The following is a 27,880-nucleotide window of genomic DNA, read 5'->3' on the forward strand; positions in this document are numbered from 1 at the left end:
CAGTGTCATGCCACTGACCACAGCACTACAGGACCCAGCATCAAACCACTGCTCACTATGTGCAGGACCCAGTATCGGATTAAATCTCCACAAAGATCCCAGGTACTCACCATGAAGAACTGGCAGAGGGTAATGTGAGGGAAGATGTTGTGAGCCTTGTTTTTGCCACACAGCTGTCGTGACTGATGCCAGTACTCAAGCAGCTTGTTCGCCAAAGGCCCAGTTGGTCGCAGGTAGAGAACATATTCTCGAGGAAGCGGGTCATCCAGGAAGGGATCATCCACGTGTGAAAACAGCCTAACACAGCAGAAAGGCAAGATGGAAGTGACACAAGAAATGGCATAAAGTGATCACCACACTTACCTCCAATAGTACAAGGTTTAATAAACCCTCAGCACCTTCGTGCCAGATGTTCAGAAGAAACAAAAGCCGTGTCTTTCCTTCTCAGTCAATACCCCACCCCTGCCTCATTCCACTCCAGTATAACCGACTATTATTTGCTGAAACAAATTGATAGCAACAGTTGTTTGGGTGCAGCAATCCAGGGATCTCACTCAAAACTCACCCAGCAACAACGAACGTTAAGGAGCAACACATACAAAATGCTGGAGGAACGTTTCACCTGAAACTCACTGACCATGCATTCTCATCCAAGTTATTAATATACATGGCAAACAACAGATCTCTGCAGCTCACCACTGAGCACAGGCCTCCTATCTGAAAAACAACCCCCCCGCCTCCTTCCACCAAGACAACTTTATATCTATATGGCTCCTTCATACCAGATCCCACATGTTCTAACCTTACCATCCAGCCTTCCATACAGACCTTGTCAAAGGCTCCACTAAAGTCCACACAAACAATGCCTACCACGCTGCACTTGCCAATCCTCTTGGTCACCTCTTTAAATAAAAAGCAAATTTGTCAAACTTCATTTTCCATGTTAAATATCCCTAATAAGTTCTTCCCTTACCCAATGCAAATAAATCCCTTCTCACAGAATCCCTTCAAATAACTTTCCTGCCACGGATGTGAGATTCACTGTCCTGTAGCTCCCTGGCTTAGCCCTGCTGCCTTTCTTAAATAAAGGCCCAGCATGAACTATCCTTCAGTTTCCTGTACCCAACCTGTAGCTAACAAAGATACAAAAACACTCAGCTGTCTTCCTTACTTCCCATAACATCCAAGGATACAGTTTATCAGGCGTCAGGGATTTATTCACCTCTATGCATTCAAGGACCTCCAACAACTCTTCCTCCTTCATAATGTTGACATACTCCAGGTTATCACTGTTCCCTCCCTCCAACTCACCATCCATCACCACAACAAACAGAATTTCCCATGGCTCCACACATATACTACCACACTGATACTTAGAGAACCTGCTCTCTCCATAGCTATCTTTTCACTCTGAAAATTCATAGAATATTGTAAGATTCTCCATTTTTCATCTGCCAGATACAACTTAAGGCTCCTTTTTGTCCTCCTAATCTCCTTAAGTGTATGCCTATGTCCCTTATGCTGCTTTGTAAGGGATATAGGAGTACACTCAAGGACTTAACACTGACTTGAGCCCAACTGTATCTCTGAATATGGCTACTTGGATTTATAGTGCCTTGACCATACACTGAAACATTGTCAGAATAGGTGACCAAAAGTGAGGTAGTATTATAATATCCTTGAGCATCCTTGATTCCTTCCATTTCACTAGTGGTGGCCACTTCTCCAAGTACCACAGTCCTGCTTCATCTCTTTCAAATGTCCATAATTTTCCATACACTCATCCAATCACATCTCTGGTTATCCATCTTAGACTCGTCTCCAACTGCCAAGGCACATTTTGTAATATTTCATTCTGTAGTAGTTTTTCCCAATTCCATGGCTTTCCTTTCAAGAACCACAAATTTGGATAAAAACATGGAACAATCAAACTGTGTACTCAAGCATTGGGAAGAGAACTTTTGGGTGGGGGGGAATCTCTCAATTACCACATGCTTCCCACTTCCCATAAAAGTCAGTCTTGTTCCCTGATTAATGCTGACAAACTGGGCTGGTTTTGGCCCCCAGTGGGAGAGAAAACTGGAAGGATCCCCAACCCACCTCCAATTCCATCTGGAAAATGTGCATATAGGCATCAGACAAGATGGGGATTTGGACTGTAGCTTGCCCAATCCAGATCAAAAACACCCATTGATCCTTTGGTATCATCTGTGATGAACATTAAGATACCAAATGACATTTGGTGGAAATTGTTACTCTAAACCAGGGGTTTCCAACTTTTCTTAATGCCAAGGACCATTCGGTAAGGGGTCTATGGACTCCAGGTGCATTGGGAACCTGTGTTCTAAACAAACCAGTAAATACAATAATCCACGAAGCTTGAGAGAGCACTTCCCATGTCCTAATCCAAAATCCACTCTTTGCAAAATGAACACAGCAGTGGAAGACAATACTGAAACTCCAATCCTAAAACAGAGTCAACTGCAAATCATTGAACAGGTTATCATCCAAGACTTGCAATCAATCCATTTGTCAGAAAACTTCATTCACAAAGGTCAAGGTGAGTGCTGGTTTTAACTTTAAGAATTCAAAGATGGCATTACTGTAAATAAATACCTTGAAAAGGGGTACTTAAAAAAATTGTGAGAACAGGGCAAAGCCAGAAATTCAGTACACCAAGAATATCAACCACACAATCTCATTCTATCTAAAATGACGGTTGCCTCCTTAGAGGGAAAGGCAGAGAGAGGGAGATGCACACTCACATTGGCTAACCATACTGGCCACATCCTGCAAGCAGAAATGTGGCAATCAGAGAGCGCTAAGGAACTCCCCCCCACCTCCCATCTCCTCACCCCAGAGTAATACACCAAAGTTAGCAGAACCGGAAACACTCCAGGCAGCTATGGCTACCGTTGCTCATGTCTCTGCACAGCTCCAATCAATAGTGTCAGCAAGGGTCAGACCTGGAACTGCTTGCCAGCAATTAAGCAATTCCATCAATTAGTTTCTCCTCTCTTTCCTTCTCTCTGTCACTCTTTGATGTTTCCTTTTCAGATACCTGCTCACACCAAGTTACTGTTTGAAACAAATCGCTTGGCAAAGAGCAAGCTGCTGTTGTGAACGTGTAGTCATCAATCCCCCGTCAAATTTTAACCCACCATTGAGAGGTGCACGTGGCTGGAGTCACCATGGGCACGGGCTTCCTTGCAATCAGTAAGCTCATTAAGGATATGTGCTGTTCAACTAAGAATCTCAACCAGGTAGAATGTGTAACAGCACAGCATCGTACAGGCCTTTTGGCCCATGATGTGCAACACTATAACCTACGCAAAGATCAATCTAACCCTTCCCTCCTACATAGCCCTCCATTTTTCTATTATCCATGTGCCTACCTACGGGATTCTTAGCTGTCCCTAATGTATCTCTGCCTCTACCACCATCCCTGGCAGGGCGCTCTCACCACGCTCTGTGTAAAATACATCCTCCTTACACATCCCTCCAATCACCTTAAATTATATTCCCTTGTATTAACCATTCCCTGCCTGGGAAAAAGTCTCTGGCTATCCACTTAATCTATGCCTCTTCTTTACAATTGTTGTGCCTGGACATTACAGAGTTGATGCCTTACTTCCCACCAATATCCACTCCCTTCACTGCGGAGGGAATTCCAGATTTCCACCATAACCTACTTTTCGGAACGGAAGTTTCTCGATTTCCCTTGAATTATTTGGCTCCGAGACGAACAAATTTCACAACACATAGTCTCCCATCTAATTTGTCCCCTCTCACGCCAGACTGGACTGTTCCTCAAACATTCTACACCTAGGGGAAATTACTCCTGAGGCTACACGTTTTGAGGTGATAAATAAACACACAGTGACATCTTTTCCTCCTGTGACAAACACCATTAGAATTTATGGGGCTCTTAGGTAGGAAAGCAAATGAATTGCATGGAAATTCATGGCAATGCATTAAATACACATTACTTCATGGCAATAGAGACTAGCCAGCAATAATCCCCTTGATTAATTAGTAACTAACAAAAGGTGAAGAGCGCTACGTAAACTTTTACTGCAAGAGAAAATAGTTAAGTGCATTTGTAGGTATTAATCTGATACCAACCAATCACACGCTGCCTGGACACTCTTCCCGCCTGTAGATGCTAACGCCTTTAGTCTGGAAGAAAAAGATGAAAGAATCGTTAACTCATTGGATTTTAGTTAGGCCCAGTTACTGGCACTTTGCAGTCCTTGTGAGTTCCACCTAGGAAGGCACAAATCTCTAACAATAGTCTCCAAAGCTCTGATGATAGTACTGAGCTAAGTAGCAGTGCAACCTGTAGAAAACAGAATGGACAGACGTACACACATACACATACACCCAAAGGCAAAAATGGGTGCAAGGATAATCTGTCCCCTTCAGTGGGGAAGGACCACAGTTTAGGGATCCTCTCCTACTGGCCAGGTTGGGGTTGTGGGGGGGGGGGGGGGGAAGGGGGAAAGGAAAGCCCCTGGTTATAATAGTAGCAGAATACCATCCCAGAGTGCCACACAAGTGGCAGCAGTGCTATTGATGTGCATTAATGTAATAGAAGAGTATGGAAAGCAATGACTATGAATGTAAAGAGTGAAATGGCATTGAACGGTTTATTCTTGTAAATATTTTATTTTGGACAAAGTTTATAATGTTTAAAGCTGTCCAGTTATCCATACAATGAATCTTGAAGTAGCAATGCCTCAAAAAAAGGCAGCATCCATCATTAAGGAACCCCATCACCAGACCATGCCTGTTTCTCATTGCTACATAGAAACATAGAAAATAGGTACAGGAGAAGGCCATTTGGCCCTTCAAGCCTGCACCACCATTCAATATGATCATGGCTGATCATCCAACTCAGAACCCTGTACCTGCTTTCTCTCCATACCCCCTGATCCCTTTAGCCACAAGGGCCATATCTAACTCCCTCTTAAATATAGTCAATGAACTGGCTTCAACTGTTTCCTGTGGCAGAGAATTCCACAGATTCACCACTCTCTGTGTGAAGAAGTTTTTCCTCATCTCAGTCCTGAAAGGCTTCCCCTTTATCCTTAAACTGTGACCCCTCGTTCTGGACTTCCCCAACATCGGAAACAATCTTCTTGCATCTAGCCTGTCCAATCCCTTTAGAATTTTATACGTTTCAATAAGATCCCCCCTCAATCTTCTAAGTTCCAGCGAGTATAAGCCTAGTCGATCCAGTCTTTCTTCATATGAAAATCCTGCCATCCTAGGAATCAATCTGGTGAACCTTCTTTGAACTCCCTCTGTGGCAAGAATGTCTTTCCTCAGATTAGGGGACCAAAACTGCACACAATACTCCAGGTGTGGTTTCACCAAGGCCTTGTACAACTGCAGTAGAACCTCCCAGCTCCTGTACTCGAATCCTCTTGCTATGAATGCCAACATACCATTTGCCTTTTTCACCGCCTGCTGTACCTGCATGTCCACTTTCAATGACTGGTGTACAATGACACCCAGGTCTCGTTGCACCTCCCCTTTTCCTAATCGGCCACCATTCAGATAATAATCTGTTTTCCTGTTCTTGCCACCAAAGTGGATAACCTCACATTTATCCATCAGAAAGGAAGTACAGAAGCCTGAAGACACACACTCAACGATTTAGGAACAGCTTAGTCCCCACTGCCATCAGATTTCTGAATGGACAGTGAGCCCATGAACACTACCTCACTACTTTCTTATTTCTGTTTTTACACTACTTATTTAACCATTTAATATCATATACATTTTATTCACTTTTTTTCTATTTTTCTGTATTGTAATGTACTGCTGCCACATTGACAATAAATTTCATGACATATGCCAGTGATATTAAACCTGATTCTGATTATTGGCACATTCATGATAACTGAATCGAAAAAAAAAATCACTTCAGTCTATTTCATCCCACTCCAACTAAGGCTGAGCAACATTTGTGTAGCCCCACAAGCTTTGCCTGTTTAAAATCAACAGCACAACGACTTTAGCATTGATAGAATGCAAGACCGAAATGCAGGTGGTGTATCACGCAGCCCCCTGCAGAAGGAGCAGGCCAGTGACCTCCGTGAATTACAACCCACAGGTCTTTAATTAGAGTGTATGCAACACCTTGCACAGTGCAGAAACAGCAAAGGGTCAGGAGGGAACACATGAAACATCCCAGCATTCTCTCTTCTGAACCTCCTGTATTCTACCAACACTACGCACTATAATAATCTGTTAAATGTGTCTGCCCCTCCTCTGGGAAACACTGGGGAGTGCAACACGTTAATTTAGTTTGGTAATGAGGAGCTCTGCTGACAGAATCACACGTTTTCTTTCCCCATCTTCCCAACCCATTCCCCGAGCAGATAAATCTGCTTGAGTAACAGTGACAAGTAGCTGGAGTGGAGAAAAAGGAGACTGGTTTTCAATAGCAACACACGCAAAGTGTTGGCAGAACTCAGCATCTATAGAGAGGAATAAACAATCGACGTCTCATCAGCACTGCAAAGGAAGGGGGTGGAATCCAGAATGGTGGGACTGGGGGAGGAGGTGTACAAGCTAGCAGATGATAATTGAGACCAGGCAAGAGAGAGGGTGGATGACTGGGGGGGTGTAGTAAGTAGCTGGGAGGGAATAGGTGCAAGACGTAAAGGGCTGACGAAGCAGGAATTTGATCAGAGACAACAGTGGATCATGGAATAAGTGGACCAGAGGGAGGTAATGGGCAGGTGAGAAGAGAAGGGGTGAAAGGATAACTAGAATGCAGAATGGAAAGAAAGGGGGAGAGGGAAAAGGAGGAAAAATTACCAGAAGTTAGAGAAATTAATATTCATGCCATCACATTGGAGATTACACAGATGGAATAAGAGATGCTGCTCCTCCAACCTGAGTTTGGCCTCATCATGTCTGTCCATGACCTTCTCTGCTGCCATCTGAAATGTCAACTGTTTATTCCCCTTCACAGATGCTGCCCGACTTCCTGAGTTCCGCCAGCATTTTGTGTGTGTTGATTTCCAGCATCTTTAGGGGTTTTCAATTTCACTTTCCCCAACGACAATTTAGCCTGAGTGCTCTCTAATCACGTACAGTTTGAAGTGTTGGAATAGAGGAACAAATGGCAGCTAGTACAGGCACAGCAAGTTCACTCATATGGCAGTGATATAAATGACCAGATATTCAGATTTTAGTAAGAGTTGGCCAAGGGTTGAGAGGGATAATAAACTAGCCATGATGGAATGGTGGAGCAGACTTAATGGGCCAAACTGCCTAATTCTATTCGTATGCCTTTTGCTCTTAAGAATTACAAACTGACCCATCAAGACAGTGTTTTTATCTTTGCTTTGAAAGGTGGCCCTGGGACAGTGTTGTGCTCCTCCAGTCTGGGTGTTCTGTTCAAGGTTTATGGCTTGGAGGCAGAATCTTCAGAGCCAGTGGCAAAAGCACTAACGTACTGTAGCATGTGAGAGTTGGGGGTACCTCAGCTCCCGGGTGTTCAAAGTGCAGTGCACCTCCTGGATCGTCTGTTTATGTCACTGGATCCTGCAGAGCTCATGTTAATAGAAGCATCAAGCTCAGAAACATTAGCATCAATCATTCAAGACATGACCCATCAGAGGAATCAGGACATGCAGTTCAATCGACCTATTTTGCAGGAAGCATAAAAACTCAGAGGAATATAGCCCAAACCCATTATGGATTCATTACATTTAGGAATAGTAACTTACTAACTCTGCCCATATACTAACTTGCAGCAGGTTCCTTTCACCCATCAGATATGATCTTCACTAGTGTTTAGTTCAATCCTGCTTTAAATGTCTCATTCCCATCTTCAATCCCCTTGAGGCCTTGCCCCTTCCCCCACCCTGACATATTCCAGACTCACTTCAATACTTCAGCTCTCATCTCTGAGGAATCACTGACTAAGTGTTTCATTCAGTTCAGATCACCCTGTTATGTTATTGCGTTGGAGAGGCTGCAGAAGTTCACCAGGGTGCTGTTTGGATTAGAGGATATGCTACAAGGAGAGTCTGGACAAACTTGGACTGTTTTCTCTGGTGTGAGGGAGAGGGGAAGGAGTGGGAAGCACCAGAGAGACATTCTGTAATAAATAAACCAACTGTTTGGAATCAAATGACCTTGCTTGGTGTCTCCGGGCTGGGTATGTCCACAACCATGTCACCCACTCACCGCCCTCCCACTCCACCCCTAACAATCCTTCTCTGCCACCTGTCCCACACCCCTCCCGCAGTGCTCCACACTCACTATTCCCAACGTCCTTTGCTCCCACCATATTTACAAATTTACTCTCCTCTCCAAGTTGACAAAGCAGTACTGTGCAAAAGTCTTTAGGCACACTAGCTACAGTATATATATATATGAGCCTAAGATTTTTTCCAGAGGACTGCAGGTGGAGTAGATAATCAGATTCTCACCACCACAGTTAGGATCACTAATATCAAGGGGCATACATTTAAGGTGAGGGGATAAATTCAAAGGAAATGAGTGGGGCCAGTTTATTTTTCTCTTACACAGAGTAGCAGGTGCCTGGAATATGCTGCATGGGATGGTGTGGAGTCAGATATAATAGTGGCATTCAAAAGGTGCTTTGATAGGCAAATGAACGTTCAGAAAATGGAAGGACAAGGATATTAGGTCGGCAGAAGGGATTTGTTTAGTTGGGCATTTGATTACTAATTTAACTGATGCAGCACAACAACATGGGCTGAAAGGCCTTTTCTTGTGCTGTTCATGACTTCACACCTTAACAACCATGACTTCAGCTGCCACAAAGGAGCTCAGGAATTCCCCAAGAAAACCTCTTGGCTTTTCTAATCTTCCTTTCCTCCTTGGAATCGGACTCAGGTTTATTATCACTGACATACTCTATGTTGTGAGTACACACAAACAAAGAGAGCAAAAAAATTAGTGAGTACTGTTCATAGAGTCATTGACCACTCAGAAATCTGATGGTGGAGGGGAAGAAGCTGTTCCTAAAACTTTTGAGTGTGTGGCTTTGCTCTCCTGTATCACCTCCCTGATGGTAGCAAGGAGAAGAGGGCACTTAGGAGGTGAGGGCTCCTAATGACAGATATTTGAGGCATCCCCTTTTGAAGATGTCCTCAATGTTGAGGAGGCTACTGCTCGTGATGGAGCTGGCTGAGTTTACAATGCTTTGCAGCTTTTTCCAATTCTGATCCATGCCTTAATATACTCCTAACATGATTCTTAAAACTGGCTTCAGTCAACTACCTTCTCACAGACAAGCTTTTGTTAGGATAGTTGACTGAGACTCATTTTAACTAGAGTCCACATTCCTAAATCACAAAGTGTTGGCATCACATAGTTGGTAACTAGATAGGTTTAACTGAATGTTGGCCTTTATTGCAAAGGATATGGAGAGCAACTTTGTGATACAGCTTTATAGCATGCTAGTGAGACAGTACCTGGAGGATTACTTGCAGTTTTGGACATTTTATGAAATTATACTACACTGGAGGCAGGGCAGAATACTAAAATGAATGGATCAACACAAGGCGGTTAAGCAGTTTAGGCTTACACTCTTTCGAATGCAGAAGAATAAGAGATGATCTTATTGAAACAGACAAGGTGGTTTTCAAGGTGGACACCAAGAGGATGCTTCTCCTGGTGGCAGAACTTCTTTTTACAGCTAGGAATCCTGGTTTCAGAGTAAGACACTGCCTATTTAAAGAACAAGATGAGGAACAACTTCTTTCAGAAAGTCATGATTCGTTACAGTTCCCTACCCCAGATTACCATGGAAATTGAGTCCAAGGCAGAGGGTAACAGATATTTAAACTACAAGTAGGTCAACAGAAATGAGGAGAGAGTGGGGAAAATGGGACTAAGACCAAAACTGTATGTGATCATTTTATTTGATGATGGAGCATATGTAAGAGGCTGAATGATCTATTGCTACACTTAAAAACATTCTTATGAGGCCGGTTAATTGGTCCTTTTCTAAAAAACAGATCATACTTCAGAGAATAGGGTGCAATTGGTTCTTTGCCCCTACCTATATCCAATTCTTCCATGCTCCTTCCCTGCAAAAAAAAAATTCAGATTTTATGGCTGTGCCTAATGGTTAATGTTTAAGTTTCTCACCTTGACCAGTATAGTCTCAGCCTTACTTGGGGTCTGAGGGCAAATTCCGAGTGGCGTCTGGAATTTTGCAATACATTTCTAGGTTTTAAAAAATCCTCTCAACTTGAACAGGAAATTGGGGAGTTACTAAGAGGTGCTTGCAAAAGGGCTCAACTGGGATGTATTTATAAAAATCTAAAGCAAAATTAATGTGTCATCATAATGCAAAATGTAAATTAGCCAATTATAACCATCTATAACTGGTCCAGATGGGATTTTTGAACAACAGTTCCCAGATATTACTCTGTAGTTTTTCCACTGGGGATTAATTCCTGCTTGTATGGGCTTACCAGTTCTATAGCTTGTAGATGAAGTAAATAATGTGGTGATTAGGTGGTGGGTTGGTGCAAGGGTCAGAATATATAACCCACAAATTCTGGATTTTGTTTTAGCTTCATGGCACCAATTAACACACACTGGGGAAAGGAGGAGTTACCCCAGCAAATCATGTTCAAATAGCATGGGTCAAATGTGCCAGCAAAACCAACACTTTGGTTTGAAGTGTAAAAAATTAAGGTGAGCACCAAGAGTGAGACACGGAGCGGGTTGGAGGGAGGAGATGAACTCACACACACAGGAAAAGCAAAGGAACCCTTGGACACACACAAGGGGGAGATTAAAAACAGAATAAACAAACAGAAATGGAAGAATGGGGGTGTTAGCTACTGGGTGGGTACAAGGGATAGATGGCCAATCAGATATACTTGACAACTTCTCAAAACACTGATTGAAAATGGAGAGGTATAATCTACCCAACCATTAATATATCCAGGATTAAGTATAATAATCGTGTGAAGAACATGGTAAGTGATATTATTTGAATAATTCTCAGAACCATGGGGCTTTATTTGATTGCAGTAATGGAAAATGCATTGTTTGAAGTGGAAAGAGAAACTGGTCTCATTGAAAGGGTTAGTGATAGCCTTCATAATCCGCCAACAAAATATGGATGGCTTTGCAAAAAAGGTGAAGGCAAGGTCATGAGTAATGGCTTCAATCTCTGTCATTGTCTAAAATTTTCTTTAAACCACTAATGATTATATTAGCATGCCTTGCCCTCATTTATTATTACCCAGCCTATAAACAGCCTATTAAGCAATACATTTGTGAGTGTGACACATTGATCCACTTCAGGAGTCAGTTAAAAAGGTCTTTACAGGAGACAGACGTTTTTGCAATACCTCTATCGTATTGCAAAACCCTTATCACATCTGTGGATCCCAAGTCATTTTTCTTAAGCAAATGAGAGAGGAGAGACCAGTGATCTAAGTATAACAGCAATTTCATCCCACAACCTATTCCCTACACCAAGTTTTTCGCCCCCACAGAAAAACAGAATATTAATTTGAATCGCTTTACTATCAGGTAACATAAAGGAAGTAAACTTTGATATAACAATACAAGCGTGACCCACAATGGCAAATAGACCATAAGACATGGGCAAAAATCAGGCCATTTGGCCCATCGTCTGGACTTCCATATGATCATAACTAATTTATTATCACTCTCAACCCCATTTTCCTGCCTTCTCTCCTAACTTTTGACACCCTTACTAATCAAGAACTCATCAACCTCTGTTTTAAATATATCCAATGACTTGGCCTTCACAGCCATTTGCAGAAATGAATTCCACAGATTCACCACCCTCTGATTAAAGAAATTCATCATCTCTTCTAAAGAGAAATCCTTGTGCTCTGAGGCTTTGCCCATTGGTCCTATATTCACTACTGGAAACATCCTCTCCACATTCACTCTATCTCGACCTTTCAATATTCAATAATTTTTAACAAGATCCCTCCCCCATTCTTCTAAACTCCAGTGAAAAGATTGAGAACCTTTGTGAGATCACATTAAGTGAAACATGGCAAATTCAGTTATTCGCTTCAATGTGTTCACTGCTGGCAAGGCCAGAGTTTATTTCTGATGAACAGATGATACTGGACAGGTGGAGGGAGGGAGGAGATGAGAGAAGCCAAAGGAAGAAGAAAACTTGCCACCATCATTTTCTATAAGCCTACTGACTCCTCAGCTGTACCACTTCCCACCCTGCCTCCTTGTAAGAATGTTACCTCCTTTCCTCAATTTCTCTATTTCTGCCATATCCACTCTCATGATGATGCTTTTGAAATACCCACCTCCCTCCAGAAATGTGGTTTTCCCTTTGTTATTGTTGGAAGTTTCACAGATATTTCCACCACTTACCACATGTCTACTCTCAACGTCCCTAGTCCCCAAATCTCAGCATACCAGCTTCCACATCCAACACATTACCCTCTGCCATTTCTAGTAGCTTCATTGTGATTCCCCCAGTCACCTTTTACCCTCAGCTTTTCTGATTTCTACAAGCACCACTCTCTTCATGATTTTCTGGTCCCTACCCTTCTATTTCAGTCCTGACACTTTCTCCTACAACTGTGGAAAACCTGCCCCTTCATCTTTACCCTCACCTCCACCCAGGAACCCAAACAGTCCTTCCATGTGTGGCAGAGATGACCTGCATCTCAACCAACCCAATCCACTACATTCAGTGTTTGCAGTTCAGACTCCTCTGCATTGGCGAAAGCAATCCTAGACTAGATGACCTGTTCTCTTTCTCACAGTCATCTGAGCTTCTGGTAGCATACAACTTAAATTCCCCTTTCCACTCCCACACCACAGTCTCTCCAGCACTTTCTCCTTTGCTACTGAGAGGCCAAACACAAATTGGAAGAACTACATCTCAAATTCCAATACAGTAACCTACAAACCAACAGAATGAAAATTTGAATTTTCTAATGCAAGGAAACCCTCTACTCCCTCCTCCTCCTCCAATGGACAAACATTATTTCATTATATCACTAGTTTTAGTTTTGTTAGTTTCAAAACACAACCAAATAAAAAACAATAATTGCTACAAGATTGTTCATCTTTGTTGGTTTCTTAATAAAGGATCGAGCTTACTTTCTTCAATTTTGGACTTTGTTATTGTGGAAAACATATCTTACAGTGTCAACCCCCATACAGTCTCTGAGCAGCTTTGGTTTGTTTTCAAGTAACTGCTACAGTACTCTAACCAAGGTAGCATCCTGGTAAACCTCTTCTATGCTCCATCCAAAGCCTCCACATCCTTCCTTTAATGTGGTGATGAAAACTGCACACAGCACTCCAACGCTGACCTCAACGAGGCTTTATACAATGGCACCCAACTTCCCAACTTTATACTCAATGCCCTGACTAATGAAGGTACACATGCTATATGCTTTCTCACCACCATATCTGCTACTTTCAGGGAACTATGGATTTGTACACAAAGATCTCTGTGTACATCAATGCTAAGGGTCCTGCTATTTACTGTATACTTTCCTCTTACATTTGACCTTCTGAAGTGCAATTCACACAATTTAACTGTCCATTTAATTAAATGGACAATTAAACTCCATTTGTCATTTCCCTGCCCACATTTCCAACTGATGCATATCCTCTCTACCCAGGGGGAACTACTCGTCATCCAAAACTCCAATTTTTGTGTCATCTGTAAACTCAGTAATTAGCCCACCTACATTTCATCCAAATAATCTATTATATCATAAAGACCCTCTGAACCACTCGGCACAAACCTCTAAGCAGGATAACACTGATCCGCTACTACCATCTGCCTTCTCTGGCCAAGCCAATTTGAATCTAATCTACCAAGTTACCATAAATCCCACGTATCTAAATCATTTGGATCAGTCTCCTTGTCGAATGCTGTATTAAAATTCATGTAGAGAGCATCCACCACCCAACTCTTTATCATCTTTGTCACCTCCTCAAAAAACTCATTTAGCAACCTGGGGTTTGAAGCTGACCTCCAGAACTTTCTGCTTGGAACTTGCATGTTCTATGTCACCAGATGTCTTTCTCCCAGATGTTCTCTAAATTTGGTGGTTGATTAGTGGTTTAATTAGCTTCTGTTAAAAATACCCCTAGTCCAAGTGGTTAGTCTGAAAAATTAAGGTGCAGTTGATGAGAATAGGTTTCTGGGAAAATAAGATTAATGAGTTAACTGAGAGCTAGCATAGACTTGATGGGTCTGTTATGACCCATCTGTTATGCTGTTATGCTGTAACAGCATCTGTTATGCTGTGAGTAATATGAAAAAGGCAGCAAAGATGTCTTCAAGAATGATGACTTAGTGGTAGGAAGGACCAGATATTGAAATAAAAATACAAAGTATGAACAGTTTGAAAAAAAATGAATCAAGTGGAATTTCTTTACTCAGTGTTTGCAATGATGAACTTGTTACAACAAGCGATCATTGCAGCAAACTGTAGAGATGCAATTAAAAGCTAATTAAGAAAAGGGCAAGATGGCAGTAGGAAAATTGTAAAAAAATGAGTCATTCATTATCAAGAGTTACAACCAAGATATGAGGGTTAGCAATCAGAAATAAACTCACCAACCGCCCCCTACTAGAATACAAGTGCTCTGGGATCCAACTGATGTCGTGCCACAATCTATAAACACACATCAGGTTCAGAAGCTTCATTGTCAAAAGCGCAACACTCGGCAACCATTTTGTACAAGCGAGAACAGATGAACCTCACGGCAGTAGAAGCAGCTTTCGTTTTCTTCTTTACTTAAAATCTCATTTGACTGAATATCTGTCATATTTGGCCTTGGTTACAAAAAGAAAGAGCTTCATCTTCATAATTTAAAAAAATAATTGATAAGATGTAATATTTTCTAAAATTTAAACTACCATTATCTGGTGTTTTTGCCTGATCTCTGTTCAGGTATACCGTTTGTTCACATACCCTTGCTTTAAATGACATAGTCAATAGACAATCTTGGTTTTTCCCCCCAGATTCATGTGATTTTTCTTTTTCAATTTATGTTGCAATTAAATCATCCTTAAATTCATTTCTAGCACCATTCCAGGCCGTGTAGTCTTAGCTATTAAAACATAGTGTGGAAAATGTTTTCTCTCTTCCTGTGGTTATTTTGCCAGTTACATTGAGTGGCTGCACTTTGTTATAGCAACCTCTGTCTGTGCACAGTTTTATTTACTTGGTCAAAATGTCTCACTTCTTAGCATCTTTTTCCACCTCAACAAGAACTTGATCTGGAAAAATCTTAACTCTGGAAGAGCCATCTGCAGTCTCTTCACCAGTTTAGAGACACTAACCTGTCACATAGCTCTCATATTTAACATGAGTTGAAATGAAACCATTGCTTGAGGTTGGAGTGTATCAATATTTGAAAGTATAGACAAGGTTTCACGATGGTTATGTAACTGGACTTGCTTTTGGATGAGATAAATATGGAGGCATTTTAACCTCCATTATGCCAACTGTGGAATTTAAATTCAGTTGAATAAATGTGGAATTAAAGCCAAATCAATAATAGCAACCATAAAACTACCAGTTTACTGTTAAAACCCATCTGGATTTTTAATGTCCTTCAAAGGAAATTGTTTGCCCTTGTCTGATCAGGTGCATCAAGTGCTCTAAGTGGCTAAATCCCAACCAAGTTCTGAATGGTCGAGAACATCATTCTATGAAAGTCAAAATCCTGAAGCTTCCTAACAAACAACTCTGTGGGAGTAATTAAATACATAGAGAGTACAGCTTAGCTCTACTTTCTCTTGCTGAATCTGGGTTAGAAACTTGTAAAATTTTCAACACAGGTGGTTTCCCCATGTCGCATTGTATCTGCGCTTGGTAAAAGAATACTTTTCAGCTTAATTCACTTACTAGCACCATGTGTAGCCCAACTCAATGGCTGCATACCCAATAAGTATTCTCCTCTCTACCACCAATGTTTTCAATTTGCCCTGCGTAGCTAATGACCCACCTGCCTTATTAGATAGTTTCTCCTTTTACTCTGTCAAAACCTATTTTGAACATCCCTGGGCACCAGGGAGGAAATAAACAACTTCAGCAATCTCTCCACATTCTCTCATCTTTGGTAGCAATTGAATAAACCTTCTTCACATCTCTCCAAGGGTTGAAATTCTTTCTCAAGGGAACTGCCTGGAACAGAGCACTTCTCTGCGGACCAAAATTCTACTGTCATTCAACATGAAGTCCAAAGCACATTCATGTGGAAATTGAACCAGCGACTTAGCAGTATGCACAACAACCCCCTTTACCAGTGTGTTCCCAAGCCTCTGGGTTACTACTTGTAATTAGTTCACTGGTTTACATATATCACCATGGCTGCCATTGTTATTTGAGAATTATACTTTGAGAATCTTTTTTGTGCTCTATACTACTTACCTAAAATTGGAGTACATTTCAAAAGTACTTCATTGGTTGTAAGACACTTTCATGGAATCAGAGGTCATGAAAGGCAATATGGTAATGTACTTCTTCCACATGCTTGCAACAAATGAGGAGCCTTTTGAAATTGTTTTCTGGTGGTCAGAGATCAAAATGCAACATAGTTCATGTTAAATCTGATCTCACTGAGGGCATTCACCCTTCCAAAGAAGTTGATCACGGCTTCCATCCCTTTCCACTTGTGGTCAGTCCTTGAATGAACAACAGCCAGAGGAAAAGATCACAGAGAACCTGTAATGAGCTGTAGATAATTGGTACCAACAGCAGCTAAAGTAACAGCACAGGTACAAAGTTAATTAGGACGAATCTCATACACATATCCACTTAGTATCAGTAAGGTAGACCAGAGATACAAAGCTTACTTGTGCAGGAGTGTGCCTTTTTAACACAAAGGGGAACAGTTTCTTTTAACCACTCTACACCATGTCCCTCCCCCTTTGCCACAGCCTTACTCCACATCTGCAGCAAATCTCCAATGTCCTCCTGATCTTTCTCTCTTACATCACTCGTTCAAATGATTAGGTTAAGTAAGCACACAGTTATTCACATTATGAGCAGAAGTAGGCTATTCAGCCCATCAGGCCTGCTCACCTTTTCAATCTGATCTGCCCCAGGCCTCACCCCCACTATCCTAATATCCCACCTGATTCTATATTTGCAACATCTCTGGGCAAAACACTGCCTTGGTCTGCAACATTATAAACTGTTGTGTAATGCAAGAGGTATCTCAGTGCAAATTACAGAAGTTTAGACAATAATTAGTGGAACAGCAGTAATTTGTTTCCTTGTACTCAATGCACACTGCAGGATATTGTCCAATTCTACTTTAACTGTTTAAAAAAAACTATAAAGATTACCATCTGGATATTTTTGTAAGGTGTAAATGGAACTTGTCTGATTACACAATGTGTTAAGTGGTGTGCCACAGGGATCGGTGCTGTGACCTCATCTTCTACAATTTATAACAAAAAGGTTAAAGCATCAAAAGATTAGGATGCAAAAGTTTCTAACCACACAATAGACAGGAAGGTACATTGTGAGAAAGAATGAGGTAAAAAGGAATTTAGTCAGGTTAATGCGGTAAGGGTTAGGAACTAGTATAAAGTTATCCATCTTCGAAAGAAGGAACAAAGAAAAATACATTGTTGAAATCATGAGACGTGGTTGAATTCAGATGCAGAAACAAATCACAAAAGGCTAGCATAGAAGTACTGCAGGAAATTATGGAAGCTAAATGAATATTATCATTTTCTCTGAGGGGAATTGAATACAAAAGTAAAGATGCCATGCTTCGGTTATGTACAGCATCGGTGAGACCAGATCTGCAATATTGTGTCCAATACTGGTTTTCTTATTTAAGAAAAGTTCTTATTGCATTGAAAGCAGTTTGAAAGTAAAATGATTCATTAGATTCATTCCAAGAATTAACATGTTGTCTCCTGAGGAATGGCTGGACAGGACCGGACAAGCTTGTATCCGCTGGAGATTGGAAGTGCAAGAGCACTGGAGTGAAGCGTAACAAATCCCAAAATGGCCAAAACTAAGAATCACTTTAAAAAGTAATCAGTCTACCATTTAAAACAAAGGAAATACAGATGGTTTATATTCAGAATCTTCAGATACTCTTCTTCAAAGAGCAAATTCATGATAAACAAGGGTCAGAATGTTGCTGTGAATAGAAGAATGCAGAGTTGAGCTTACCATCAGATCTGTCATGAGCTTATTAAATGATAGGGCAGGTTTCAGAGGATGAATGCCCTAATTTGTTTTATCAGATATCTGCAGTTCATCCAACCAACTTGTAAAACACAATTTGGGACATTATGCATGGAATAAATAGAAATAGACTTGAATTGATCTATGTCTTTTTGTAAAGATCACTGGTTAAAAGGGAGCTACGTTTTAAACTCAAGAAAACTGTTTCCCCAAAATTGTAAACCCCAAAAGTGGAGAGCAGTCAAAGATGCAGAATTCTTGTGTGTAGAGTTGACCCTGAACAGTAGCCAAGATGTGGGAGACAAATTTCAAAGTGAAATAAAAAGAGCATGTGAAAAGGGCAACGTTACAATAGTTATGCTGGGATTTTAATATGAAGGTAGGTTAGGAAATTATGTTGGTGCTGGGTCCCAAGAGAAGAAATTTGTAGAATGCCTATGAGATAGCTTTTTAGAGCAGATTTTGGTTGAGCCCATGAGGGTGAAGACAATTTTCGATTGGGAGGTGTGTAATGAATGAGATTAGCGTAAGGTAAAGAAACCCTTAACGAACCCTTAGAAACCCTTAGGAGGCAGTGATCATAATATGATAAAATTCACCCTGTAGTTTGAAAGGGAGAAATAAAGTTACTAGAGGTGTATCAGTAATACAGTGGAGTAAAGGGAATTACAGAGGCAGGAGAGAGGAGCTAGCCAAAGTTGAAAGGGACACTAACAGAGATGACAGCAGAACAGCCATGGCTGGAGATTCTGGGAAAAATTCAAAAAGCGCAGAATAGATACATCCCAATGATGAAATATTCTAAAGGGAGGATGATGCAACTGTGGCTGTCTTTGACGAGGGAAGTCAAAGACAGCATAAAAGCAAAAGAAAGGGCACAAATATATATTGCACAAATTAATGGGAAGTTAGAGGTTTGGGAAGTTTCTAAAAACCAACAGAAGGCAACTTAAAATATATGTTAAAAATAAAGAGGGGAAAGGTGAAATATTAAGCTCAGATTAATTTGCCAGACTGGGTAACAGGCTGTGAGACTAACGAATACCCTGCCACCACTGAGGTCTTGTTGCTCGGATAGTGAGCTGTTTATCTGTGCTACACACACCATGCATTTTAATTATATTTTATTAGTTTAGTTATGGTAATATTTTGGTTTGTGTGCTGAGTGAGACACATGTTTTGTGGGTGCACCATGGTCCAGAGGAACATTGTTTCATTTGGTTGTATTCATGTACAGTACCTGTACCGTCAGATGACAATAAAACTGAACTTCAACTATCTAGTAGCCCATGAACTACTTTTGAAGTGAAACCAAGCTTGTAATGAAGGGCACATAGCATTAACTTCATGCATAGCAATCACCCATAAACCACAAATTCAGCAGAGTCAGGCATTCAAACATTTTCTTGGACGACACTATTCCATCAAAAACTGATGGACAAAGATCACTTGGTCTACTTCAAATTCAGAGCAGCCAGAGCGAAGTGACTGAACGCAGTCTTGACAACTTCCCCAGCCCCAAAGACATTTTCACTAAAGCAGAGTGCTTCAGCACAATCAGTATTGTAAAGGACTATTAACCAAAGTAGCAATGGATATTATTGTAGACGCTATAAAGATATGACAACATGTCCAATAAACACAAATAAATGATGATATTTAAAAGGGAATTAGATAAATACTCAGAGCACAGGGAATTAGATTAGTGCTAATGGAGCAGAAATTGATGAAATGTCAGAGGCAAGGAGGCTCAGGTGGACTTTTTCTAAAAATACCAAATTCCTCTGATTTACTGAGGATGCTCTTGTGTTTCAGATTCAAGCACTCAAATCGAAGCAAAGAAACCCAAGTGGTAAAGTTAACAATCAGGATGTGAAAGGCAAGTGATAATGAATTCTGACTGCAGATGCTGAAATAACTACTCAGAATCATTTCACATTTAGCTGATTAGAAATAGTCGCACATTTATTTATATACAACCTTGACCTCATTGAGTAAAATGTCAGTCACTTCCCTAGAGATTTTTCCATCAGGTTAAGACGTTGGACAATGGTAAATATGCTTACAAAGACAAGATACAAGACCAAGTTCTCCACAAAGACTGTTCTATTTAAAGCATCACTGACATCTCTTCCCTCACCTGTGGTCATGCAGTGTCCCACTGAATTGAGACGTTTTCTGACAAGTGACAGGAAGAACTTCAGGAAGTCATGACCACTTCTTCACTATTATAGACTACAGCAAGCAGTTTCTAGGGCTTCTCAGCTGCATTAGACAACCAATGCGACAGCACCAAGCCAAAAATAAAAATCAGGGAATCACCAAATTCCTTCAAATTCTCATTTCAATTAACAAGGAAAATTACATTATCCATTCCATTGTCTTTGTACAAAATAGATGCCAAGTTTATCTATAAATAATACATCAGATTTATACATCGTTAGTTTGATGGATCAATCCAAAGTCTCTAACAAGAAAAAAAAAGATGGGGAAACTTCCACTCAAAGATCGAATTGCTTTTGTAGTCAAGCTACTGTGGTAATTTGGGAAACAGGTCAGCCAGTTAGTCCACTGCAAACATCCACAACAGACAATCTTGATTTTTAAATATTGAATGATAAATATTGTACAGGATACTGGGCCAAGATTTTTATTTTGCTTCAGTAACTATGGTTTAATATACCAACCAAAAACTATCACTGAACACTGCAGCTCCCTTACTACCTCAGTGTTATAATTTCAGAAGACCTGTCCTGGCCCAGTACATCAGTGCAATTATGAAGAAAACATGGCAACGCCTCTACCTCCTCAGCAGATTCGGCATGACATCTAAAACTTTGACAAACTTCTATAGATGTGTAGCAGAGAGTATATTGACTGGCTGCATCACAGCCTGGTATAGGGACACCAATGCCCTTGAAATGAAAATCCAACAAAAAGTAGTAGACATAGCCCTGTCAATCACGGGTAATACCTTCCCTACCACTGAGCACATCTACACAGAGTGCTGTCACAGGAAAGCAGAATCCATCATCTGGGACCTCACTTCTCATTGCTGCCATCAGAAAAGTGGTACAGGAGCCTCAGGGCCCTCATCACCAGATTCAGGAACAACTATTGCCCCTTAACCATCAGGCTCACGAACCAAAGGGAATAACTTCACTTGCTCCATCTTTGAAATGTTCCCACAGCCTATGGACCTCACTGTCAAGGACTCTTCATCTCATATTCTCGATATTTGTTGTTTTTATGATTATCTCTTTCTTTTTGTATTTGAACAGTTTGTTGGCTTTGCACACTAGTTGAATGCCCAAGTTGGTGCAGACTTTCATTGATTCTGTTGTGAATTATTGAATATGCCCACAAGGAAATGAAATGCAGGGTTGTATATGGTGATATACATGTACTTTAATAATAAATTTATTTTGAATTTTGAACCTTTTGAGTCAGATACAAGCCTGATGCCCACCAAGCAACAGCTCAGACTGCAGGTTAGAGTCGACATCAACCCACAAGGAGTCAATGGAAGAGATGGAGACAGGGTCTGATGAGAGTTGGAGGTCACAAGGAAGCTATCAGCTAACCTTAAACTCAGTGAGACCAGAAGCAAGATGTACCATCAATGCTATCTTGCAGGCTATCTTGAATTATTATGGCCAAAAATATTTATTCTAATGTAAAGATAAGTGTCTATAGAGTTACGTCAATGCAGGCATACTGTTTATAACACTTCTCCCTCTCATTTCACACATGCTAATAGGAAGTAGATTTTATCAAAAAATTAAAATCCAATCACCAGCATTTCATGCTCTAACCCCACTTCCACGTCTGCATTTCAAGTTGAAAGGTGGGCGGGAGGCACGCACAAGACCAATCTCACAGCACTATTGAGCTGGTTCAATCCTGAGCCCTGGCATGGTGTGCCTGGTGTTTGTGCGTGTGGCATCTTCACTGAATGCTCTGGTTTCCTCCCACTGCCCAAAATGGGCTGGGAGATTCATTTGGCCTCTTGTCACCCAGATGGCAGAACCTGAAGTTTGTTGATGGGCATGTGGGGAGAAAAGATAACCAAGGAAAATAAGCAGGACAAAAGGATTTGCTCTGTGCCCAGTCATAAACTTGATGAGCCAAATGACCTTCAACATCTTAAGGAAATACACCAATCTCCCAAAGCAAACAGCCTCAACCCGGCCCAAGTCAGAGGCCACAGAAGTTCAATCCTGTATAAAGCACTAGAGAGAAAAAATATTTTGCTGATTACATAGGCCAGGAACAAAAATACTTTTCCAGTAACACCCAAATATAGTTTGGTGGATATATAATTACTTCCCTAAAAAATGCACTGTGTAGAATCACGAGATAATTCATCTATAGTTTACAATGTGGTCTGAAGCAATATTTGCTTTGAAAGCAGCTCGCTTGCAGGGTTCAATTAGTTTCGCTGGCAATGGGTCAAACGCCCACTGCACTCGCCCCTTCCAGTTTTGCTTCTGTGTTGATGTCAGTGTGGAGGAAATGCAACAAGAGGCGATTTCACTGCCTTTCCCACCTTGACCCCTCACACCTTGTGCAACCCCCAAGGTTAAATGTTACTTCCATTCTTCAGTCAGTGGATGTGTTCCCTCATTCCAACGGCAGGCCAGTGTGCAAGGTGGAAATTCTGCAATGATGCGGCAAGCTGCTCTTCTAAGAAGTCTCCAGGGATCTCAAATCAGAGACAACATTGTTTGGATGGCAGATCATGTGGGGCATCAAAAACAAGATGAAAAATTGCAACCGAGCCTTCAGCAAACAGTCATTCGATTAAAGTGAACTGAAATAAAATTGATGAGAGGAGGGGAATGGGAAGAATGTCAACTGAAAAACTCACAGCCTTGATTTGAACCCAGAACACTGACTCATTAACATGAACTGTAAGCTCACAGAAACAGCATGGCTCCCTTTATTAATTAATCTCTCTTAACTTTGAAAGAAGTTATATTATTTCCAAGGTAAACATTTGAAATGTATTTGCCTCTCAATTGAATTTTATGATCAAAATAAACTTGATTCAGAATAAAAAAAATTGCTAATTGTCAGCTGTTCTCATGTGGCTATTAATTGGCTTATTCCCCATCTCTTCAAATCTTTATTTGACTTAAACATGGATGGAACCGATTTTTATGCCATGGACCCCTACCATTAACTGATGAACCAGCTTTCCACCCCCCTGCAGAAAATTCCCAGACCATCAACGTGGGAATGGTTGGTGGGCAGGGAGGTACAACAGAGAAATAGAGTAAAATCATAGAGGGCTCAGAGGGGGTAATGGAGAAAATTGTGTGGTAATCTGACTGAAAGATTTGATAGGATAGAAAGGAAGAAGGCATTTCCTCAGGCTGGGAAGTTTGCAAAGGGATAAAATGAAAATTAAAACACGAGAGGGTCATCAGGAAATATGTCCTCACACAGGGGGAAGTCTGGAATGATCTCTCCCCAAGATCTGCTGAGGTTGTAGGCGAGTTGGAAAATCTGAAGTGGGAGGATTGTGTAGGTGAGGTAAATAAATGGGAGTCAAGTAACAGCCATGATCTGATTGAATGGCAGAATGGGCTTGAAGGGTCCAATAGCCTCTTCTGGCTCCCTCAGAGCCAACCTGAAGTGAAGGCAGCTACCAGCAGTATGGGGGTTACGAGCCTAACCAACAATAAGAGACTGGCTCCTCTCTGCTGCTCCAGTTACTGGCCTGCAACCACGTGCTGGACAGCTGATGGTGTGACAGGGACCAACAAACCACCATCTGTTCGAGACAGAGACAGAACAAAAATAGCTTTGAAAATCCCATCCTGTCAGCCCACAACTGCCAGGGGTAACGCATTGAAATTTGGCACAGGGAGAAATTTAAAAAAACAAAAATCACAAAGCAAATAAACCATATTTTTTAAAAAAGATATCAGCCCATCTACCATTGCTCTCTCCTCGGCTGCATGCATCAGCCAATTGTATTGCCAATTTAGTTGGCTATGTTCCTGGAGGTTTCATCCCAAGCTCTCCTATCAAACAGACTGACAATTTGCTTCTCATTCTGTCTTTGCCAACAATCTGCATAACAACTGCAGCAATTTTTGTTCAATTCTCATGATTTTATTTTGTTTGGATTTTGCTCAGAATCAGAATCTGCTTATTATCACTTACGTATATCGCCAAACTTGTTTTGCGACAGTAGTGCAATGCAATTGAGAAAAAAAAACTATATTAGAATAAGAAATGTATTTTTTAAATATATACAAATAGTAGAAAAAGAGAGCAGAATACTGAGGTAGTGTTCATAGGTTCAGAAATCTGATGGTGGAGGGGGAGAAGTTGTTCTAAGATGCTGCGTGTGCACCCTGTACCTCCTCCCTGATGGCAGTAATTGGAAGAGGGCATGTCCGAGATAGTGGCAGTCCTTAATGATGGATGCTACCTTCTTAAGGCACTGCCTTTTAATAATGTCATCGATGGTGGAGAGGATAGTGTCCATGGTGGAGCTGACTGAGTTGGCAACATTTTCCAATCCTGTGTATTGGAGCTTCAATATCAGGTGGTGTAACCAGTCAGAATGCCCACCATGGTACACACGCAGAAGTTTGCTAGAGTCTTTGGTAACATACCTAATCTCCTGTTGGAGTATAGGCACTGGTGTGCTTATTATTCAGATTGTGGAAATTGGGGGAATGAGAAGAAAATTAATAGTCTGTTTGATGGGAGAGCTTGGGATGAAACCTCCAGGAACACAGCCAACTGAATTGGCAATACAATTGGCTGATGCATTCAGGCAGAGACTGCAGGTTACAGTGAGAACATCAGTAAATGGGTTGAACTCTGAAAATATATACTTTCCACTCCCCACTGCCTGCACCACCCTCTCGCCCCCAGCAAATCGCCACCCCACCACTTAAATTTGAAGGACAATCTCTGGCTTCTAGAATTCTGGCTTTTGAAGTGTAACTTGTCCAACTGGGATGAACACTGGAGAGGACCAACTGCTCTCTGCTTCACACCCAGCAAGTTTAGAGTTAGAGTTAGAGACTTACAGCACAGAAACAGGCCCTTTGGCCCATAGTCCATGAAACAGTCCTCATTGAGGGATCAAAGGTGGAGAGTGTGAGTAATTTCAAGTTCCTGGGTGTCAACATCTCTGAGGATCTAACCTGGTCCCAACATATTGGTACAGCTATAAAGAAGGCATGACAACAGCTATATTTCATTAGAAGTTTGAAGAGATTTGGTCGTCACCTAAAACACTTGCAAATTTCTATAGATGTACCATGTAGAGCATTCTAACAGGCTGCATCATCGTCTGGTATGTTGGGGGGGGGGGGGAGGTGAAAATCAAAAGAAGCTACAGAAAGCTGTAAAATTAATCAGCTCCATCTTGGGTACTAGCCTCCGTGGTATCCAGTACATCGTCAAGAAGCAGTGCTTCATAAAGTGGCGTCCATTATTAAGGACCCCCATCACCCCCATGCCCTCTTCTCATTGTTACCATCAGGAAGGAGGTACAGAGATCTGAAGGCACACACTCAATGATTCAGAAACAGCTGCTTCCCCTTTGCCATCCAATTTCTAAATGAACATTGAACCCATGAACACAACCTCACATTTGAATAAATTATTTCTGTTTTTGCACTATTTTTAGTTTAACTATTTAATATACATATATACATACTTTCTGTACTGATTTATTTTTCTATATTCATCATGCATTGCATTGTACTGCCTCCAAGTTAACAAATTTCAAGACATATGCTGTTAATATTAAACCCGATTCTGATCTATCTACACCAATCTTTCATTAATCCAATCCTTTTTCCTCCTCATATTCCCAGAAACTCTGGATTCTCTCTCGACAAGGGGCATTTTAGAGTGGCCAATTAACCTACCAAACTGCATACTTAGTGCATCAGCTGCCTTACAGTGCAGGTTTAATCCTGATTTAAGGTGGTGTGTGTGGAGGTTGCACACTCTCCCTAGTACAGTATAGATTCTGACTCAGAATTACTTATCACACTTACATCAAAACACAAGGTGAAATGCGCCATTAGCCTTATCAATCATCCCAAGCTAAGTGTGTGCTGGGGGTAGCCCACGTGTCCTTAGGTTGTGTTGGTTGCAAACAACGCATTTCACCATTTGTTTCAACGTACAGAATCTATACAGTTATAGGTCGCACATGCAAACTCCAAACAAGATAGTACCCAAAGTTAGGATTGAACCTGGGTCATTGGAGTTGATAGGCAGTTGCTCTACCACCTTACATTCCTTATGGCATTGAAATTCAAAAATGTTACAAGATGAATTATTTTCACAGAGAATGGGGAAAGAATCTAGCTGGTCTGCTACACCACATTATAACAGATCTTCCTCTACCTTGTGCGTTTGTCCAGATTCCCCGAAAATGCACCAAATTGTACTCAATCAACCAGGAACTGGAACTCAGTTGACGTCATGGGGCTCTGCTGTGACCTTCCTGAATGACTGGCCAACTTTAAGAGATTGTACTTTTCATAATTCACATTTCCTTACAATATTGAAAGAGTCTATTCAGCCCATTAGATCTATGCCAGTTTTCAGAGCAATCCCTTCAATTTCATTACCCTCCCTTGTTTATCGGTAGCCTATTCCCTCATTACCCCATCAACTCTTTTATTTATTGCTTTGGTGTTCACCTACACTAGTGGTAATTTGCCTTTGATCTGTCATCATCATACCACATGGAAACTGAACCTATGGGCCATCAACTCCATGCCAACCACTAACACATTTCAATTAATTCCATTTAATCTTCCCATCCACTCTTCAGCCATATTCAACTGCTCACCTACACACCAGAAGTAATTCAAAGCAGCCAATTAGCCTACCAACTTGCAATTCTTTGAGAAGAGGGAGGAAACTGGAGCACCCCAAGGAGATTCGTGCAGTCAGAGGGAGAACATTCAAACTCCACACATACTGCCCTTGAAAAGCACAGTCTTCATTCTCACAGAATTTCAGGGAGTTTTACACAACAAGTCGTTTTCTGAAGAGCAGTTAGAGTGACCACCATTTTGCAGTAGTAAAAATGAATCAAGGTACAATTAATACCAATGACCACTTCATCTATCTTTCAGTGCTATTGGCTGAGGGTAGTACATAGATAGGGGAGTCAGTGAGATGGGGAGAAGGTATTAGACAAACGGGGTGATGGGGAAGGGAGGTTAGGACTGAACTCAGGTCACTGGAACTGTGAAGCAGCTGCACTGTGCTGTCCATGCTCATTTTGGAACATCACCGGATTGACACTTTTTCTCATCTTTAGAAGCTGACAACTATGCTGCTAACTTGGCTGAGATCAGTTCACTTGGATTGTGGCCTGACAGACCTAGTGCACTGATTCACTCAGATCCAAAGAGGTGCAAACTACTGTTCCATTATTTTTAATTTTGCACAGATGTTTGAAAATTATACTTGAAATCACAACCAAAAGTCTCCCCAAATCCCAGAAGGGGTTTAGGTAATACTGGACAGAACCAGGTAAGCCCAAATAGTCTAGCTTCAGCCCCATCTGTATTTTGTTATTCGAGCTCAAACAGGCCGCTGCTTGGGGAACTACCATTGTTCACTGGCGTTGAGTTAGCAGAGAGGAAATGGCTCCATCAAGGCTCCAGTTTCTCATT

The 27,880-nt window shown here is 41.2% G+C and overlaps 1 protein-coding gene across 2 annotated transcripts in view; it reads right to left on the reverse strand.

Annotated features, from left to right (window-relative positions):
- The window catches only part of LOC140716887 (ubiquitin-associated and SH3 domain-containing protein B-like), a 157,994-nt gene that overhangs the window by 39,280 nt on the left and 90,834 nt on the right, over positions 1–27,880 (reverse strand). For both annotated transcript variants that reach the window (XM_073029919.1, XM_073029920.1), the window contains exons 2-3: positions 4,126–4,179; positions 111–297 (exon numbers count right to left, since the gene is read on the reverse strand). In XM_073029919.1, coding sequence (XP_072886020.1) covers positions 111–297; positions 4,126–4,179 — 241 coding nt within the window. The remainder of the gene's footprint in view (positions 1–110; positions 298–4,125; positions 4,180–27,880) is intronic.

This window comes from Hemitrygon akajei, chromosome 26 (genome assembly GCF_048418815.1).
Source record: "Hemitrygon akajei chromosome 26, sHemAka1.3, whole genome shotgun sequence".
Lineage (NCBI taxonomy): Eukaryota > Metazoa > Chordata > Chondrichthyes > Myliobatiformes > Dasyatidae > Hemitrygon > Hemitrygon akajei.